The sequence below is a fragment of the Anoplophora glabripennis genome, unplaced genomic scaffold (assembly GCF_000390285.2).
Source record: "Anoplophora glabripennis isolate ALB-LARVAE unplaced genomic scaffold, Agla_2.0 scaffold75, whole genome shotgun sequence".
In the NCBI taxonomy this organism is placed as follows: domain Eukaryota; kingdom Metazoa; phylum Arthropoda; class Insecta; order Coleoptera; family Cerambycidae; genus Anoplophora; species Anoplophora glabripennis.
In genome coordinates, this window is record NW_019416255.1 from 480704 (window position 1) to 502649 (window position 21946).

The following is a 21946-nucleotide window of genomic DNA, read 5'->3' on the forward strand; positions in this document are numbered from 1 at the left end:
TTCAGTCTATCTGCTAATAGTTATTAAAAATTCTTTTTAAATTTATACTCAGTTGTCATTCCTAGAATCAGATAGGTCTCTAAGTCATCGTAGACTTTACCTCCAGGAAATTAGTGAGTTTCCGTGTTGTAGTATCTAACATAACTATTTCCTGAATGAGGAAGATATCAAAAGATATCAACCTTGAGTGTTGAATTAAACATGTATTACTTCATATTTAACTTAAGTAATATTTAAATCTTTAAGTACAGTATTTTTGGTTTTGACGTACACCGTCAATTAATTACACAAATAGTATTTGGCCCCACCCAGTGGAACCTTTAATTAAATAAGAAGTATGTAATTATTTTAATATACCTATTAATTTTTAGCTCAATTATTAATTAAAATATATGTTTAATTAAAATGCGTATTATTCATACTTAACGCTGTTTTAAATTTTATTATGTGTGAATAATAAATGACTGAACTACCAAAGTATATAGTAGATGATTGATTTTATTTATTAAAGGTGATAATACCAACAATTAATTAAAATATGCTGCAATCAACAGTCTGTTAAAGTACTTAACAGTGATTAATCAATAGTTTTCATATAAAGGCCAATATAAAAATATGCACTGTTTTATTTTTCTTCCGGAAATATCCCCTTGTAGTTTAACAACATATATGTTGAAACAGAAAGAAACAATAAACTGAAATTCATTAATTAGAACATTTTAAACACGTGGATTTTTAAATCTTTGTTTTAAATATTGACATTATTTAAATAAATATGTTTTAGGAACCTATCAATGTATTGCATATTTTTTTGTGTTACAAACAGGGTCATAATATTACATGAAAATGGAAAATTATATTCCTATAATAAAGTAATCAAACCATATACATATAGAGTTTTTATACATTTTGGGCTAAGATATAAAAGCTTTAGAAAAATTTAAAACAAATTTTTATATAAAAAAACGCAGTTTGGAAAATTGGAACAGATTTTTGAAGCCTTAACTAGAGCGATACAATTTATTTTTTTATTATGACATCCTTAGTTAGGCAAAAACAGTTTAATAATATACAATTAATTTCTCTTCACGCAGTGTCTTCTATTTTCCCAGACTTTTTCTAAATAAAATACATTATTTTTTAAAATTATCCTTTTACAAGTGATGAATATAAAATTTTTATCTCTCTGTGTTCAATACCTTGTTAATGGTGTTAGCAAAATTTATCGCAGTATAATTATCGCAGATTTACCTTGTGACACCAACTACGATGCTAAGGAACTGTTTTTTTTCTTGTAATATTTATTAACGACAGTGATTTGATAAGCATCACATTTTGGATTTTAATCGATTGTTAACAGCGACGTAATATGCAAATACTGCAGTTGCATTATTAATACTAAAGATTAATGATACAAATAATATGCGAATATCGAAGTTACATTAATAATATAAGACATTATCTGTTGAAAAAGTCTTGCAGACAAATTGCTGACAGTGTAAAAGTGTTTAAAAGAACTTTGTGTTGTCTTGATAATCTTGTTCAAAAATAAAAAAAATATATAGCTGGATTATAACGTGAAAGTAATACCAAGTTCGCTACGAAATCGAGCAAATTTATAATCCTTCAAGTTCATACATCTTGAGACTAAATGTATATTTAACAAAATTTTAGGCTTTTGGTTAAAGTTTATTTATAAAGGTTTTATTACTCTAATATGTCTTTCACAAAATTATCATCAGTGATTTACTATTTTGAGAAAAAAGGATTAGATAAATATCATTTTCAAATTCAAAATTGAATCAAAATATGTGTAATATACCCTGTTTTTTTTCGGCAGAAGTCTAGAGCTCAACTTTTATATTTGTCTATAAAGGTGTAAATTTGTTGTTCGTAATAATTAGTTAGTAAATGTAAATGAGATTACATATTACAACGTGTCGCAAACATCATTGTTTTCAATTAGTTTCTTAATGTTTAGAACATTCCTGTGCTCCTTGTATTAGGTATATAGTATTTTTCCAAATCTGTAATTGATTTCTATTGGATTGTTGTATTTTAACATGTTTGGGGAAGGTCAAAAATTGTGTAAGGTATTTATATGGCTTCCATCATGAGACATAGTGATAACGAGTGCAATTATGTTTACCGTAGCTTTCAATCCAATTCAACAATTACTTATCGTAGAACACTTAACTTTTATTTCAGTAGTTACAATAATAGACTTGTTTAATTGAAGACTGATTCGGAACTGCTTTTTAGAATCAGTCTGAACTGAATTTATATAAATTTCTATAAAACTGTTCAGATCTTGTTTTCTTTAAGATATGTTGTTTGTGGTTTCTTCTCCTTCATAACATTATCATTATGCATTAGAGTATGGTAAACAGGAAAAATAATAAATAACGATGATAAAGTGTCTTTCCATAACTGTGGCAAATATAAAAGAGTAGAATAATTTTAACACAAAAAGCATAATAAAATTATGCAAAAAGATTCCCCAATTTTGTGGCATAGTATAAAATTTTTTGCTTTGAGAGGACCAACTACTGCATTTACACTACTGCATGCAATACAGTGCCGTAGGAGGTACATTATTTAGGCTTGATGCCTCATCACAGAACACATTAAACAATGAAAATTGAAAACGAATCTTTTTTCAAACAAATAAGTACATTTAAAATTTAATTTTAAAAAACAAAATTAAAATCAGTATACTAAAACTTACATACAAAGTGACCCCCCATTTCAAAAAGGTATTTATTAACCGATTAATTCGTTTGTTTTTTTGGAACACAAAAAATTCATCACATCACGTAACATTTGAATACATTTTTATTATTATTTTTATATCAGATTTGACAAAAATTAGTTAGTGAATTATTTATTTAAGATTTGACTGTATTTTGCATTCTCTAGCTATGGTTTGTACCATATTTGGTTTGCACATTGTAAAATGAATCCAAATGTTTTTGCCTTGTCCGTTCTTTCTAACGGTATAAGCAACCTATACAATTATAAACAAATTAAATAAACAAATATAATGTTCACCATATGTTCTTTTTAAATTTGCAGTTCCAAATTATGCAATTATTTTTCAATTTTAATGATAAATTAATTAAAATTACGAATAACAATAGACCGTACAGATATTGATATAATCCATGAACACAAAAGCTGAGCTATAATCTTGAATTTGATTTTTTAATTTAAGAAAAGCACTATTTATTTAATTTAAAATCTTGGAACTTTAATAATAATTTTGCAATGAGCAAAGACTATTTTTGAAATTTGAACAAACCACACTGAAAGGCTGCTAAATTCAGTGGCGTCACTAAGACTTTAAATAAAAAAATTCATTACCAATTTTTGTTATTTTGTCAAAAAAATGCTCGAGAATTAAATAGCTTTATAAAAAGAAGAAAAGATAAAAAGACTTTAATAGTCTTGAAATAGACGGTTAAGAAAAAAAGAAATAAAGTAAAGAAAAGAAATGATTGGGTACCTCGAGCACTCTTAAAAATATATCATTCTTTAGTACATAGAGGTTTTTGGGACATTAAATTATAGTCTTAATTTTACATAAAAGTTCCGCTAACATATTTTTTAGAAAAGTCCACCCTTTTTTGTACCTGGATGTCTATTACTGAAGTCAAATTTAATTATGTCAAAACAATCGCCTTTTAATTATTTCGTTCTAAAATGTAAAAATTTTTCAAATAAGAGATATAAGGGCGACTCCTTGAAAAGCGAAACACACAGTGTATAGTGAATCAACAATATTGCATGACATTTATCTTTATTTAACTTGTATTTCAAATGGATCACTCTGTGTATTTGTTGTTTTTTGGATACCCTCATTTTTATTGTTATGGTGATAAATGTCTTATATTTGCTCCAACAGTTTATACAATATTTTTGGTTTATTTACTAACCCTCAACAATGGATAAAATCAAGATTGCTATGGAACTGTTCATATGATTTTCCGCTATTAAAGGGTCTAGCAGGATAAGGTCAGCGGCCCCAGAAAGGTATTTTGAAAATGACTTGTGTGGTAACATCGGCGAGATATAAATCTACTATTGACACAAACTCAGCCTCGCATCTCGCTGCGTTTTGGAGATAATTGATCAAATAGATGCTAGAGCTGGTATTTTTCAAAATTGTTTTTTTCGAAAACTATTGCAGTTGCCCTAATGAAACAAAAACTGTTCGTTAGACAAAACATTAGTTTCATCGGTTTTTGTCAAAATGAAAGTCTTCCTTACATTTTTAACTACTAACTAATATATTATTAAGTGTTCATTCATTAACAATGTGAAAGTCGAAAGCTGAAGATACTACACGTGAAATGGTGACCATTGGCGCAAACATGCCTTATCCGAAAGTTGATAGTTTCGGAAATACAGGGTGTTGAAAGTTAAAATTTTAAATCGTTTTTTTGCGATTATTCTGAAAATATGTAGGTTAGGAACTTGAAAATTTGTAAAACTATATTTTTTTAGGCGACGAACAAGACGCGTGTTGTAATTTCAGCATTGCTCATAGAGGGTGCCACTTACGACCAATTTTACCGAAAATTTAGTTAATAACATTTTATCCTGTATATTTAACATGAAACTTGATTCAAAACCTGAATTAGCTATCATTTTTCCTTTAATTATGTACTCTTGTTTCATTTCGGTATCTCGATCCGTTTTCGAGAAAAATCGATTTAACCAACACTATGTAAGTATTGATAATATGAGAAATTAAAAGCGAAACAAACCAAGTGTTTCTTCGTGTTATTACAACAATTAACAATAAAACAAATAAAATACGTAATTATGATTTCAAGTAATTGTTCCAAGAATCCACCGTTGACACTGATACACTTTACACGTTTTCTGAGAGATCTTCTAGTTTGAAACAACATATTGGGATTGCGTCTGACTTCGTTGGCAGCGATTTGTATTCTTTTGCCACAACTCTTCACACGAGCCAATGGATTATTTGTAAACTATATTTTTCATTCGAGACCAAATAGAAAAATCAAGAGGATTGAAGTCTGGACTTCTGGATGGCCAAGCAAAAATGCTTACATGGCCAATCCAGTGATTTGGAATAACTAAATACGCACGCACTGGCCAAGAAAAATGCGGTGGAGCTCCGTCGTGCATGAACCACATGTCTCTTCTTAAATAAAGTGGAACTTCTTCAAGCTGTGGAACCATTTTTACTTGGCCACCCAGAAGTCCGGACTTCAATCCTCTTCATGTTTCTATTTGGAAGAATCTATTGGTTCGTGTGAAGAGTTGTGGCAAAAAATACAAATCGCTGCCAACGAAGTCAAACGCAATCCCAATATGTTGTTTCAAAGTCGAAGATCTCTCAGAAAACGTTGTGTAAAGTGTGTAAATGTCAACGGTGGATTCAACACTGACTTTAAATCATTATTACGAATTTCATTTGTTTTATTGTTAATTGTTGTAATAACACGAAGAAACACTTGGAATCCACCGCTAATTTCGCTAATTTCTCATATTATCAAAACATAGTGTTCGTTAAATCGATTTTTCTCGAAAACGAATCGAGATACCGAAATGAAACAAGAATTCACAATTAATGGAAAAATGATTGCTCTTTCAGGTTTTGAATCAAGTTTCATGTTAGATATACAGGGTAAAATGTTATTAATTAAGTTTTCGGTGAAATTGGTCGTAAGTGGCGCCCTCTATGAGCAATGCTGAAATTACAACACGCCTCTCTATTCGTCGCCCAAAAAAATACAGTTCCACAAATTTTCAAATTAGTAACCTACATAATTTCAGAATAATCGCAAAAAAACGATTTAAAATTTTAACTTTCAACACCCTGTATTTCCGAAACTTTCAACTTTCGGATAAGGCATGTTTGCGCTAATGGTCACCATTTCATGTGTAGTATCTTCAGCATTCGATTTTCCCATTGTTAATGAATCACCCTGTATGTATATATTTATGCACTCCTTGGTAGTAATACTAGACATAGTAAGCTACATTATATATTTTTTCTGTGATTGTACCTCTATGTGAACTAAGAATAAAATCTTGATTAAAAGTATTTCTATTTTTTTAATAGTATCTAAATAAGACAGAAAAATTCTATAAAAAATATATAATGTAGACTAATGTATAGTTTAACGAACAGTTTTTGTTTCATTAGGGCTGCTGCAATAGTTTTAATACCCGCTCTAGCATCTATTTGATCAATTATCTCCAGAACGCAGTGAGATGCGAGGCAGAAATTGTGTCAATGGTAGATCTATATCTCGCCGATGTTACCACACAAGTCATTTTCAAAATACCTTTCTGGGGCCGCTGACCTTATCTTATCCTGCTAGAACCTTTACTAAATATATCTTTAAATATTTAATTAAGAGAAAGAAAGTTAGGTATACTAAAATCGGTGTTTTATAACAATCCCACTGTGTTTTAGACAAGCAACATTTTTGTGTCAAACATGTAATAAAAAAAAAATATTTCTTATTTAGATCTGACTTGGTAATCGGAAGTTTTTGTATCATCACCATAATTCATGCTAATCTTACATAACGCCGTAAGGTTTACATATTTTTTTTATGTGGCCTCTCGATCACGCACTGTTTAAATTTTAAGGTTACATAATCTGATTCATTAAAGAAATCATTTCAGCAACTTCTTCGAGTATGTTATTCCATAGCAGTATTTGTACGCACTTTCTTCTACGAGTATATTAAGGAAAGGCAATGATACAATAACTTTTCAGTTATTACTTTAATTCTTTATACATTATACATACATCTGTTAAAATTCCAAATTCTCCATCTTGCCCCGTTTCGATAAGGGTTATGCGGTAATTATACGAGAAAAAACTGTAACATTTTTTTATTGAAATTACTTTTTTGCAATATATGTAGACATTTAGTTTACTTTTTTCGTGACACGTTGTCAAATGTTGACAGAAAATAAATTGTATTGCTTATACAGGGTGATTGTAAATAAGTGCGAAATATTTTAGGGGGTGGTTGCCGAAGCTATTTTGTGAAAAAAAGTTCATATAAAGTAGGTCGAAGTATGCTTCGTTTCCGAGATACAGAGTGTTTAAATTTTAATTTTTTATTTATTTTTATTAATTACTTCAAAGGTTTTAAAGATATTGACACAAAATTTGAAAAACGCTTTAGAGGGATAAATGTGCATTTTTAGATTGATCCGAATCTTTCTACTTGTATCAGTGACGTTCGTGCGAGAATGCCACAACCTTTTTTTAATAAAAAAAATACCTCTGACTTTTTCCTGTTTTGATATTTTTTATTAATCCGCCATCAATTGCGAATGAAATTGGTCTCTTCAATTTTTTTCGTTGGATTTTGAGCAAAAAAATAAAACATATTTTATTGCAAGTTGTGTATTTTTAATTTCTATTGATACATTATCTAGTTCTAGTAGGTTGTTGTCAATATTTCTAAATAAAATACAACCATCAAATTTCGAGTCGGTACCTTTACACCTTTTTTAAATAATTAATAAAAATACATAAATAATTAAAATTTAAACACTCTGTAAACAATGTGGCGACATCAAATAAATAAACAGTAGAAATACCCAGCATTTTATTTTAGTATATTAGAAATTCAGCAATTTGTGTTTGACAAATTGATAATCACTCAGTAAATTATATTACAACTAGGAATACAGATACTTTCTCAAGTATAAATAAATTTTATTAGTGGTCATCTATATATACATATAATTTATATTGAAATGTTTTCCTAGTCGTTTAATCTACTTTATAGTTTATAGTTTATAACCTAAGGGCATTGATAATAGACGAAATAGTTGCTTAAAAACTACGTCCTTTAAGAATTTATGATCAAATTATAAATGCCCGTGGATTATTTAGTCAGATTTTTTTTTTTAATAAGAACACTCGCCATGACGTTTCGAGAGGGATATCGCTCTCTTCTTCAGAAAAGACTCATTCGCATTTATATTTATTAACTTTAAATTTTCTTCACGATGACATTTTGAACTTTGATGTAAAAATCAAATATCAAATTGGCATCAAACTGAGTTGTCTAACAATTCAGAAATTTAAAAGGTAATAAATAGCACTTACCAGGTATGCTTTCAGGGTAATACAGATCTAATTAACAGATTTTGCAAACCATCAACCCTTTCTTAAACCGCCATATAACGTCATTTCTCCATCCACGGAATTTCATCTCTTTTTTTTCAAAGTGCATACTGAGATACTTGCCGACATATTAATAGGTAGGTATATAAATAAAACATAATACGTAGTTAGCATAATTTAGTTCATACGTCTATTCAAGTAAACAAATAAATAAATATTTTTTTAATTGCGCGTAGGACATAGTGATTATAGATAACGATTTTTTTTCATAAATTAATTATGGTGTAATAATTAGAATACATTTTCACGAGGTCAGTAATTTAATATGAATATGATACCCACATGTTTCTTTTAAGTTTTTGATATTAAAGTAATAACTGATTTTATTGAATACTATCGTAATAGATCTATACAGGATGTTTCTAAATCATGACACTAAAGTAAAACATGATATCGATAATGTGATTTTTACAAAAGGTTTCTGTTAACTGAGATTCAAAAAAGTTTCATAAAAAAATACAGGATGAATTGTCAAGAACACATTGTTTTTAAATAACTCCAAAATGGTGAGTATTATTCAAATGAAACTTGATATAGAGATTATATCATTGTTATAAATATCATCGTAGTAGACGATTTCTTATATTGCACATTTTCGAATAACGATTTCATTATCTTCCTGGTTTATTTGAAGAAAATGGAAGCAGAAAACATTAACGTAGTACCATTTTGGTTCTTATATGATTATGAAATCGAATTTTTTGTACGTTTCATTTTTTAGCAACCATCAATTTAATATTTTTTAAAACATCGTTAAGTCGAAAAATGGTTATGTTCAATGACGTTTTCAACCTGAATAATCACTTTCATTATCATTTCTCTTCAAGTGATATTAATTTTATTAGTTTTATATTCACATACATTAACAGCAATATGTCAATGTACCTCTAATTTACACTACAATAAAAATACAAGAGATATTAAAAAACTCGATATACAAAACCAACGTTTTAAAAAGAGTTTTTGTGAGCAACACAACTTTTAATTATTATTTTAATGTTGATCGTTACAAGCTACAAGTAAATTAATAAAGGGCTACTTTTAAAAAATCTGTTCACGAGATTATATACAATCAATCAGAATAAAGACTTTAAAATATGGAGCATTTCCAATACTTCTTGTATTTTTTCTCTTTATTACACAAATTATGCAAAAAAAGTCTAATAACCATTTTTCTCAAAGTAGGTAATTTCGTAACTAATTACTTATAAATTCTTGTATCTTTATTAGAATAATACAATATCAAGTAACCTGTTCTAAATAAATGAAATGATCAAATTGTTGGTAGTTATGTTATAATTTTGACTTGTGCACCATAGTGAAATTATAAAATGTTTATGTTAGAACAAAGAATTTATATCGTCCTATGTTATGGCTTAGGATAAACAAGCATTTCCAATTTGAGAAGATCTATTTCTTAACGACAATTTCGGAAAATTTCTAGTCGAATCCATCGCCATTAATGTCACAGCATCATTTTCATTGTGATCTTTTTTACATATTTTTTTAAGGAGGTTCATCGGGTACGGAGGTACGTTTAAAAGTCTAACGAGAGTTTTTGTACATTCGCTAGTGACTAAAGTAGTAAGTCTTTAGATTTGGCAACGTTGCGCTTGGCTGGCTTTGTTTGGATGCCTAAGCTTGAAATATACACCATATGTCACACCTGCGAATTTCAAATAATACGCTACGTCGAGAACCGCAGCGTTGCCGCTATCACGCGTATGGACGTTGAGTTAATCAACAACAGCAGTTTGAAGGAGAATTATTATAAATTATGTATCTTATAAGTACCTAATCGATTTCTACGAGCTGTCATCCGGTTAGATATCGGTTTCCTATTTATACAAGTTGCTGTAAAAACTGTTTGTCAATTGCTGCGCATTCTGGAAAAGCAAGTGCGCAAGTGGAAAGACCAAAAAATCTGCATTCTCATAAGACTCTGTACTAAATCGTGAAAAATTATTTTATTAATATCTCGTCTCTTAGGCATCCAAACTAGTCATAATTTTTTTTGAGGATTTTCTTCATATTAATAAGCTTATATTAATATTTTTATGAATATTTGTTCGTCAATTCCAAATCAGATAAACCTCCTTAAATCAAAACACTACCAGTCTCATGAATTTCATTATACTTTTTTTGCTCCGATATCCATGAGATCAAATTAGTTCGTTCTAAGTTATTATTATTATATTTGTTATATGTATAGCATAGTAAATCTCATATAGCTTTAAGTATCTTAACAAGTACAACAAGAACAGAAGAATATTTAGCGGATAGTTACCTGAACCGGTTCCTTCACCAGAGAAAGGAAAATGAGGAAACCTTGGAGCCCTTCACACTGATCAGATAGTTCCATATCCTATCGCACACTTTATGAATTATTTTTTTGCCTACGGTATAATGCTCACTGGCATATTTATTGGCGGCTTCTTTTCCAGTAATAACTCATGAGGTGGTACAAATTTCTGTATTCGCCAATGCGCACATAATCTAGAAAATTAAATACTTTTTAGTTAAATCTGTATACCATGTACAGTATATTCCAACGAAAAGTGGTCACCACGAATTAATTTGAAAGTATCTGGTAATTTTCTGAAAAATTATGGAAAACCGAAGTATGGTTTCAAACATTGAAAAAATAAATTACAGATGGCAGTTTACTTACCTTTCATTTTACTGTCATTTCCATGATTAAGTGACGTGTAGCATTGTAAAATTACTTTATATGTCTTGCTATTGTATGTAATATTACTTTGTGATTATACAGTACAAATAGTATTTTACGTTACAAGTCCGGTAGGTGACTTATTACATTACGAGTTGTTTTACGGACGAGGTGACGTAGGATCCGAGTCCGGAATAAAAACGAGTACTGTAATAACACCTAACGGCCGTGTATCGTATGATATTTTATTTCATACTGTCTTTCTATTTTTAACGAGCAGAAATTTCTATTTTTTCCTTAAAATTATCAAATTTTTGTTTGACATCGCTTGATCTGTCATTTTATAATATTGTTTGTGACATGTCTAATATCACGTTGCTAGGCAACATTTACCGGCTCTGATACTGTAATAGCTCACTTACCGGCCGCAAATGAATCCGGGAAATAGCAATATACCGGACAGTATGAAATAAAAGTATACAATGTAATTTTTATAATCACCTGCAAAATTGCAAAGTAGGCACAACACAGACACACAAACGAAGTTGTACATATTCCATAGTAATTAGCAGTTTTTTATTTCATTATAGTAAGTTCTAGGAAGGATCTTGTTTATAATACTCGAGTTTAATAAAAAAATGTTGGCATACCTAATACAAGTATTCTATTTTCATAAAACTCTTCGTACCATAATAATAAAATTTAAAATTAATATGAACTTCATGAGTTTATTTAAAAAAGTGTTAAATCTTTTACATGTGTAACTTTACTGTATGCCTATGTGTGTCCACGAAAGGAGCTGAATTGAGGGTGGTCAGGCAGGCTCTGGGCAAATGGACTGAGACAGAATACAGGAAATTGTTATTTTTCATTTTATGAACAAGTCGTACTTGCAAAAAAATCTATTTTTCTTTAAATGGACAAAAATGTTTTATTAAGTGGTCCAACAATGTTTCCACCACAAAGAAATGGGTAGAAATATACCTAGTAGTTGATTTTATCCTTAGAACTCAATAATGACACACTAGATTTGTTAAAAAGAAAAACAAAAATAATCTATTTTTTTTCCAACATTTAATATGTATAGTCTTAAGATGTTAAGAGCAACAAAATTTTAATTTGAATTTTTTTTATTGGGGGGTCTTATTAATTTTTTTTAACTGTCGAAAATTTCTAATTTTCCAAAATTTTATTTCCAAAAAGTTCTAAAGTTTTGGCTGTTTTGACAAAGCAAATTTTTTATTTCACAAATTCTGTTTTTTCAATGTAGTGTTTGTGTTCATTTATTCTAATTTTTACAGATCGAGAGGTCTCTCCAACATAATGTTTATTGGGGGGCGTGCTTGACAACGTAGTCCGTAAAGTATTAGTTGTCTGAAAACTATTCTACTGCTAAGTTTGTTACCTATACCTATTCTCCTTAATTTTTAATTTTAATAATACAGCAGAGTTGAAGCTTTGTTATATTTTAACATTTTTGCAACAATTATTATTGCACTCTTATCTCTGACGATACGACGAATAAACCAAAACCTGATGTTTAAACTCATTTCGCAACAAACTTTATCGAGAGATTGTAGGTCGAAAGAATGTAAATTATGTCGTCATCCGTATGTGTAACTTCGAGCAGAACGCAAGAGTTTTTTGTTTCTTTGATGAAACCGAATATAAAGTTCCCTAATTACGATTTACAAACTGAGACAAGGCCTCCGCCATTATAAATGACAGCAGATACATATTACTCTCGATATTTGCAACTAGATTACACTAGACTTATCTCTTTTTAGTTTCTACTTAACGGTTCACGAAAGCAGCTACCCATAAAAGTACATATTCAAGATGTGTATCGGTAGATGTAGTGCAAATTTTTTATCAAATCCTCCATCAAGATATTAAATTTTTTCTTAATTCATAAGCTGCAACATAACTTCTCAGAGAGAATATTTTATACGGATTGTTGCCTTTACATACAAATGTATACTAGGTATATAAATATTTTATGAAAGTTGCTTAAAAAAATAAACAAATGTAAATTTTATGCTGTACATACATCATGCAATCTATGGATGATCTCTAACTTCATAACCGAGTAGAATAAAAAATATTTTATACAAAATTTGCTAGATTTTTGAAACAGCTTTATTTAAAAAATCTATTATCACTAGTAGGAACAATAATATACCGCTACACCCTGTACTAAATTATAAAGATTTTACTATTTTGTTGCTTGTCCACATCTTTGGTCCGCATGCCTACAAAATATATTTTTTTATTACTGGTAGTACCTGCACAGTGGATAGATTTGTAGAACCCTGTCCCAGCGAAAAATATCATATTTTAATTTTTCAATTAACGAATACAAAAAACAAAGACATCGCTGGAAAGAGAATTTTCTGTAAAATATAAATTTGTAAAAATATACAGTGTTTCATTTAGGAAAAGCCACCTTAAAGATGCTCCGCCCTAATGCATCACCCTGCACAATTCAAAATATTTTTAAAATGTGATCTTTTTTAAGTACATCACTCCCATAAAATATTTCTTTTCAAATCTTTATAATAAGGGAGATATTGAACTTTGACACACTCTTGAGCCACCCTGTATGTATAACAACGGACTTGATAGTGAGGTATATGTATGTATGTATATGTATACAGTTTTGTGAGTTTTGTGAATTATACAGGGTGTCCCGGAAATGGTGGGCAATCTCTCGGATATGGATAGATAATGAGAAAATAATGTCACAAGTTCATATAAAATCTTTTCCTCCGGGCTCACCCTGTAGAGTTATTAGCTCTTGAAGTTGAGAATTAATAATGTTTTTTTGCTGTAACTTTTGTATTTTCAATATATTTTGAAATTTTTTGGCTGGATCTATAATTTTTGAAGCTGCTTTGGATGATAATATGAAATCCTCGATAATAATTATGTGGGCCCGGGGGCAAAGCACCCCCCACCAAAATATCTAGAAAAAAAATTGTGTTCCACTATACCCCAAATTTTCCATCATTTTATAAAAATTTATGGTATTTAACGTAAAAAAGGTATACTTGTTGAATATCCATAAAATAGATATTTTTTGAGATAAACCCGTTTAAAGAGGAAGGTACCATTTAATTTGAGACATTTTATTTAATTGAAACACAGATTTAATCGTGGTTGGCTTTGACATGTCAGAGTATGCCAAAGGCAATTAAATTGTCAAACTTGTCAAATACGTAGTTTTAAATCTAAGACTCATCTCATAACTCATAATTTGTTATAAAATATGGAGTATTCCAATGAAGAATATGCTGATATGCATTTAATGTACGGGCGGGCTCTTTGTAATGCTTCGGCAGCAAGAAGATTTTATCAGCATTCTTATCCTAATAGAAGGATTCCGGATCGCAAAACTTTCGAACGTATTGATCAAAGATTAAGAGAAACTGGTAAAATACGATTACTATTATTAAACAAAATGGATATTAAATAAATTTTAATGTCTTTAGGTCAGTTTGCTCCTGTTACTGCAAACAGGGGTGCCCCGCGAACAGCACGTACAGTTGAAGTAGAGGAAAATATACTGGACGAAGTTGCTGCTCATCCAACAGTTAGCATTAGGTCATTATCTTCTTTTACCAATGTTCCAAAGACCACTGTTGCAAGAATCCTTAGAGAACAGCTTCTTCACCCTTACCATATCCAAAAAGTGCATGCTCTTAATCCTGATGATTTTCGTGCAAGAGTACAGTTTTCTCAATGGTTTCTTCAGAGACATGAGCAAAATCCTATGTTTACGAGATTAATTCTGTATACTGACGAAGCAAGTTTTGGGAGGAATGGAGTTATTAACTCCCATAATTTACATTATTGGTCTGATGAGAACCCACACGCTATTATTGAAACTAGGCACCAAAGACAATTTTATGTTAATGTTTGGAGTGGAATTATTGGTCCTTACTTATTGGGTCCATTTGTGTTACCCCCTAGACTGAATGGTCAACGTTACCTAGATTTCCTTGTGCATCAATTACCACAACTGTTAGAAGATGTTGATCTTGAAACCAGAAATGCACTGATATTCATGCACGATGGGGCGCCGCTTCACTTTAGTGCTGCAATAAGGGACCATTTAAACGAGGTATATCCTAATCGCTGGATAGGTCGCTGTGGACCTTTAGATTGGCCTGCCCGAACTCCAGATATGAACCCACTTGACTTTTTCTTTTGGGGGCACTTGAAAAATCTTGTTTATTCCACACCTGTAACCACTAGAGAAGAATTAGAAGAAAGTTTTTTTATTGTGCAAATGAAATACGACAAAATCCTGAAATGTTTTGGAGAGTGCAACAGTCTTCTGTTAAACGAGCTCGTATTTGTATAAGAGAAGGTGGAACTAATATTGAGAATTTATTATGAATTATATTAGTTACAAAATTTTGATTGTCATGTACTTTTCGTTTAGTTGGTTTAGTTAAGTCCAAATTCTCATAATTTGGAACACTGCTATTGCTGCAAATTATTTGTCCTTTATTCTGATATGTAAAAGCCAACTACGATTAAACCTGTGTTTCTGTTAAATAAAATGTCTCTAATTAAACAGTACTGTTGTCTCTAAACTTGTTTTTCTACAAACGTCATTAAGGTATAATTTTAACGCATGCTGTCAGTCAATTTCATTTTATGATACTAGTGTTAAAAGTGAATTATTTTTAGCACTATTGTTAAAAGTAAGTCATGTGATTTACCTCTGTTATAAAATCACACTTTAGAAACTGTCCGTACACGTTAAAAATTATACAAAATAATATTTTATGGATATTCAACAAGTATACCTTTTTTACGAAAAATACCATAAATTTTCATAAAATGATGGAAAATTTGGGGTAGGTATAGTGGAACAAAAATTTTTTTTCTAGAAATTTTGGTGGGGTTGCTTTGCCCCCGGGCCCCCATAAGGGGGCCCGAGGATTTCATATTATCATCCAAAGCAGCTTAAAAAAATATAGATCCAGCCAAAAAATTTTCAAAATTTATTGAAAAATACAAAAGTTACAGCAAAAAAAACATTTTTAATTCTCAACTTCAAGAGCTAATTACTCTACAGGGTGAGCCCGGAGGAAAAAATTTTATATGATCTTGTGACATTATTTTCTCATTATCTATCCATATCCGAGAGATTGCCCATCATTTCTGGGACACCCTGTATAATTCACAAAACTCGCAAAACACTTTTGTTGGTACTTACGTGTTGCCTGCCAAGAAAAAACTTAATTTTTGCATTAGTTGCATATACAACCATTGTGCGATAGAGTATAGAGTAACTTTCAGACAAAAATATTTTTCTCTAATCTTATTAATAGTAGTAAATTAAAAGACATAAAATGTCATATAAAAACAGACTGAATTTAGAAACGAGTTTTCTCTCGTGGTTATTTTTCCATTTGATCATTTTGATTAAGTAAAATATTTTTGTACAAATCTCTATCATAACATTTGTTTCTTAAGTATTATGAATTTTGAAATAATAGTTAGATGTTCCAAATTACATTGTGGGAGAAAACTGTTAGGCACTTTTGTCACTTACCACTGACTGAGTTTAATTTACCGTACTTCTTCATCCAAAAGTGGAATGAACAACTAAATATTTATGATAAAAAAAATGTGTTGAACATATTGTATTTGAACAGTATGACCTAGCTTTTTCATCGATAGTTTTTTTTCCGATTTCGGCACGTTCACTGTGTTTCAGTTTCTAATAGCCCCCGAGAACAGTGAACCAATTTGGGTTTTGCAACCTATAGTCACGAAATTGGACCAACGATGTAATCGATGGCATGACAAAGACGGTGAAAATCAAGAATTGAATTTGCTATTACAAGTTAACCTCGGCTGCCTTATAAAGTAAAACTGTAACATCCCACGTAAAAATTCCGAACACGATATTATCATTTTATGTATCAATAAGTAGCTGTGAAATCATTCATTGATTAGCTTGTTAGTCAATGCTCATTCGAAGGGCATATAAGTAGATATGGATGGAATACGATAAAGTTTTAATCGAATATATTTGGCAAAATACGAATGCAGTGTAAATACAATTTTTTAAATTCTCTTGCTGTTCTTTGAATGATCTAGAGAGAATTTCGTATTAAAAATTAAAAAAAAAGTGGTGAAGGGATGACACAGATTATATAAAAATATTAACAATTATCGAAATTCTATAAATGTGAGTAGTTTCATCGTTTTAAAATTTTATTTCAATATTTAGTTACCTACATTTTATTTGGGAATAACTATTTTTTGAAATTAATAACATAGCCCCACAAAAAAAGTTCTGTATCAGAGATATGAGTACATAGGTTTTGTGAATTTTTTGATGTTGTATGCGAATCGGCGGCCCAAAAAGATGAACAGGTCATCAGCTAAAACATTTGCTAAACTAGAGTGAAATAGTGAGGATAAGGTAGAGCTTTGTAATGAAATGCAACAATTTGTAAATACTTTGAGAAAACATTTTCAAATAATATTTTGAGAAATACAAAGAAATATATGCAAATTAAATTTACATCCATGAGGGAATTAATTCCATCCCTAATATAAAAAAAAACGAATGTAAAAAACATTAGCCTTGTATTTTATATCATCAAATATACAGGGTGTGGCGTGTATAATCTATAAAAATTAAACTGCACCTTTATAACGATATTTGTAATAGAAAAGCCTTATACGAAAAAGTTCTATTTTTGCGTTTTTTTTTTCGTAAATTAAAGTTCAATTATGGATCAAAATATTTTCTCTGGAACGGTCTTGTCTGTGTGCTGTACGATGAGTTACGTGCTGTATACCAGCAACTCGTCGTTGAAAGATAGAAAGATACTTCTCAATTTTTGTAGTACAAAAAGTACAAACTAAGAAAACCAGATGTTAAAAAATACTGATATTTTCTTATTATAATAATTAATAGTAATTACTATCTTAAATGCATTGTTGTTACTGCAAGAGTTCGCAAACAAAACCACATCCGTAAGCATCTGTAGTTGCCAACTGCGTGCGCTAAACAAACTCTATTAAAATATGAAACAAAATGAAATAAAACTTACCATTTCTAGAGAAAATGTTGAAATTGATCCCCATTAGCGCGGATACAGGCATAGCACCGACGCACCCAATTTTGGAAAATATTTTCCCAAATTCCAGGTATTCTCCTAATTGTGCTAGCAGCTTCAAGTATACAGTTTCGCAATTCTTCCACCGTAGCAATATTGTAAACCAATGACTTCAAGTGACTCCAAAGATAAAAGTCCATTGGAGTTAGATCGGGTCACCGAGGTGGCCACGGCACAGGACCAAAGCGTCCAATCCATCGCTGAGGAAACATTTAATTTAAAACTGTCGTTACTTCTCGAGTACTGTGTAGAGGAGCCCCATCTTGAAAATAAAACATGCGTGCCCAAACTTGTAATGCCACATCGTCCAATAATTCAGAACCGGTTCTCCAAAAGATCAGCATATGTTAGTCCTTCAAAGAAATAGGGACCCACGAGTACATCGCCTATTATGCCATCCCAAACATTTACCTAAATCGATCGTGTGAGGATTTTCATCGGCCCATATGTGCATGTTATGGAAATTCACCTCATCGCGGGTTAATATCACCTCATCTGTTACACAAACATAAGCAGGAAAGTCTACTTGATTGGCACATTGCCGTAAGAACCATCTGCAAAATCACAATCCGGTAGTAAAAGCTGTTCAACTGATCACAGATGATCCGGGTGCAGCAGCTGGCGCCTTAAGATGCGATGTACGGTACGAGATGAGGTTCCTACTGGCTGTGCGAGTCGTTGAGTACTAATTGTGGGGTCTTCGTCAAGATTTTCCAACACTGCATCTTCAACATTAAGGTTTACTTGCTGACCACGTCCTTCTCTTTGAGAAATAACATTTCCCGTATCTCGCAGCCGCTGAACGCACTGTAGGATTGTATTTGCACATGGGGGGGTGACGTTGTGGCCATCGTTCCTGGTACAACCTAGTCGCCATGAGCGCATTTTTTTCGGCTGCACTATACACTAACACCATATCGACACATTCGGAAATAGTAAATGCATTGTTTTCTCGGTTCATTGTAAAACCAGTTTGTGCACAAACTAAAAAATTACACGTCACCATCGTGGAATTACAAAATAAAAGCTTTTGTCTGGAATCTTTCACTTTTAACACTGATGGGTCGATGGACGATGCTTAATATTTAATAATTAAGTGAATAATGAATTCAATACAAACAGAAAATCAGTTGACTGCACATATTTTTTGACAATGTAACCTAACCTTTTCTTAGTATTACTAGTATTAGATTATACCGACTTAAAATATAAAGTTGCATCTCTGGTCGCATAAAATCATTTCCAAAGTTTTTAATAAATAATACAGGGTCGGCCTTCATTTTCGTTGAATAAATGAACTTTAATTTACAAAAAAAAGCGCGAAGATAGAACTTTTTCGTGTAAGAGTTTTATATTATAGATAACATCAGGAAGCTATAGTTCAATTTTTATAGATTATACACGCCACACCCTGAATATATGCAGTATGATAGACAATATACCAGAAAATATAATATAACTAATCTTGCAAAGGGTTGGAAACCACTTCCAGATCAGTATCCCACTTGGCTTTATCCCTTTAAGTAACAAATTTTTCTATTCAATATTTTTGTCTGAGTTTTATTATCGTGGGTTAACATAATGGGGGTGTGAGAGGTCTGTTCAGAAAATAACTGTGTAACATTTAGTGTTATGAGGTTGGTAGCATTACGTTGAGTATAATCTCCTTCGTAACCAGATGTTGTTGGATTGTTGATATCTCATTTAATTTTCGAGATATTGTTATATAAGTGCACGGTGTTTAAGTGTTGGTGACAATTTTTGAAATATGCGATTTACTGGAAACAACGATGCTCTGGATCATCATTCAATTGGAAATGATCCTCGACCAGGAAGGCCGTCGGCTTCAAGTGATGACCGCCATGTTCAAAAAATCAAAGATCTGGTGCGTGCAAATCGCCTAGTAACTGTCAGAGAAATTGCAGAAGAGGTTAGCATCTCAATTGGGTGGTGCCAAGCAATGTTTACTGAAAAATTGAACATGCAGCGAAATTTGTTCCTCGCTTGACGACCAAACAATAGAAAGAAAATCGTGAGGACGTTTGTCTGTAACTCCTTGAACAATTCAATGACGATGAAACATTTGTTTTACGGATCATTACGGGAGACGAATGTTGGGTTTACAGATACGATATTGAGACAAAAGTTCAATCACCAAATTGGATTGGCAATGGATATCCATGCCCCCAAGAAAGCATGTCAGTTTCGGTCCAAAGTCAAAGTGATGCCCAATGTTTTTTCTACTTTAATCTGATTGTGCTTTTCGAATTCTTGCCTCAAGGTGAAACAGTGAACCGTGTGTACCATCAAGCCATTTTTCAAGGATTACGTGAAATAATCCGCAAAAATGCACTACGACAACGCGCCCGCACACTTAGCTTTGTCATTTTGTCAGTTTTGTGCCAAAAACAGATTACTGTTCTCCTCCACCCTCCTTACTCGCCATACTGGTTCCTTGTGATTTTTTTATCTCCGAAATTAAAATTAGCGCTGAAAGGGCGTCGATTTCAGACTATTGATGACATCAAAGCAAATTCATGTAGTTTGGATATTTTTAGCACAGACCTGGGATTTTTATAATTTTTGAAATAGAAAAATAACATATTTACGTGTCATTGCGTATTTTATATCTACAATTCTACATATATTATTAGTTTCAGGACGGTTTAAGTATTACACGTGAAGAAACTTTTGAAGTTTGAGTTTCTAATAAACCCAAGCTTTGCGATTCCATATACACTGTCGTTTTCAATAGTTTGGTCTAACGGATTTATCTGAAGAAGTTCTCAATAATTTGAGAGCGTTTATTCGGAATATGCTTACTGAATGAACAAATGTGACCCTGATCAATTTATTGAAGAAGTACTTTTACTCAAGACAAAAGATTGAAGTTTTTTATTCCTTTTATTAATTTTGTTTTATAAATGATTGCTTTATCTTTATTTTTGCTTTTCCTTTATATACCAGACTTTGTTCGTTTTTTTATAAAAACAGTAAAATAGGGCATATTATCTTTCCCCTCTTGTAAATTTTCTGACGGCACTATAGACAAATATGCATTAATATTAGGGAATATTTAAATGATACAAATCGGTAGATTGTCGGAAGAGGACTAATAATAGCACCTCATATGTTAAAAATATGATTGTTGAATATACAGGGCTGGAAAATCCACATGGTCCATCTGCCCTTACATGAGAGCGACAAAGTAAAGTAAAGAAATCCGTGCGATAGACAAGGATGGCTTTAGTGAAGACGTTTCATAATCTGAATAGTCACAGCCCGTTTCGGGTTAGAAGTAGGACTGACTATTCAGATTATGAAACGTCCTCAATGTAACCATCCTTGTCTATCGCACGAAGTTCTATGACTTACTTTATCGCTCTCACGTAACGGCCGATGTACCATGGAGACTTTCCGAACCTGTATAATCAACAGGGCTTTCTGATAACATGTAAACAATTACGAGTTCTGTTTAAAAAAGTCATCGAAGAAGATAAATCGACCTGTTTCAAAAGTATCTAATTTATCCCTAACTTTATCAAAATCGTGTATAACTTGTACTTATAAATTCTTGCTGAATTGTTAATTCCAATTTATTTTTCTCTTAAATTACCATCATTACGGGAACCGAGTATACAAACTGAAATTTAAGACAATTGAATTACATGTTTGAAAAGCAGCTTGATTTCTTAATGTTAGGTTGCTTAAGTATTCTGTAGCTTATGGGCATTCATTAGTTTTGTTTGATTTCTAGGCAATTGTTTTATCAGCAGTCATATCAGTGGAACAAAGATGGTGTAATGCGGTTAACGAGGTGAGTGACTAATCTCAATTACTAGAAACAATTTATGTACGTAAGTACTTCAGCATATCTCTAGATACGTCTGCTTTAGCTGTATGGAGAATCATTTAAATTCCCTGAAC

General features: G+C 31.3%; 1 protein-coding gene across 1 annotated transcript in view; it reads left to right on the forward strand.

Moving 5' to 3' along the window:
- Positions 1 to 21946, forward strand: part of LOC108903371 (larval cuticle protein A2B-like) — a 46893-nt gene that overhangs the window by 7318 nt on the left and 17629 nt on the right. The window contains exon 2 of the mRNA XM_018705522.1: positions 21777 to 21836. Coding sequence (XP_018561038.1) covers positions 21777 to 21836 — 60 coding nt within the window. The remainder of the gene's footprint in view (positions 1 to 21776; positions 21837 to 21946) is intronic.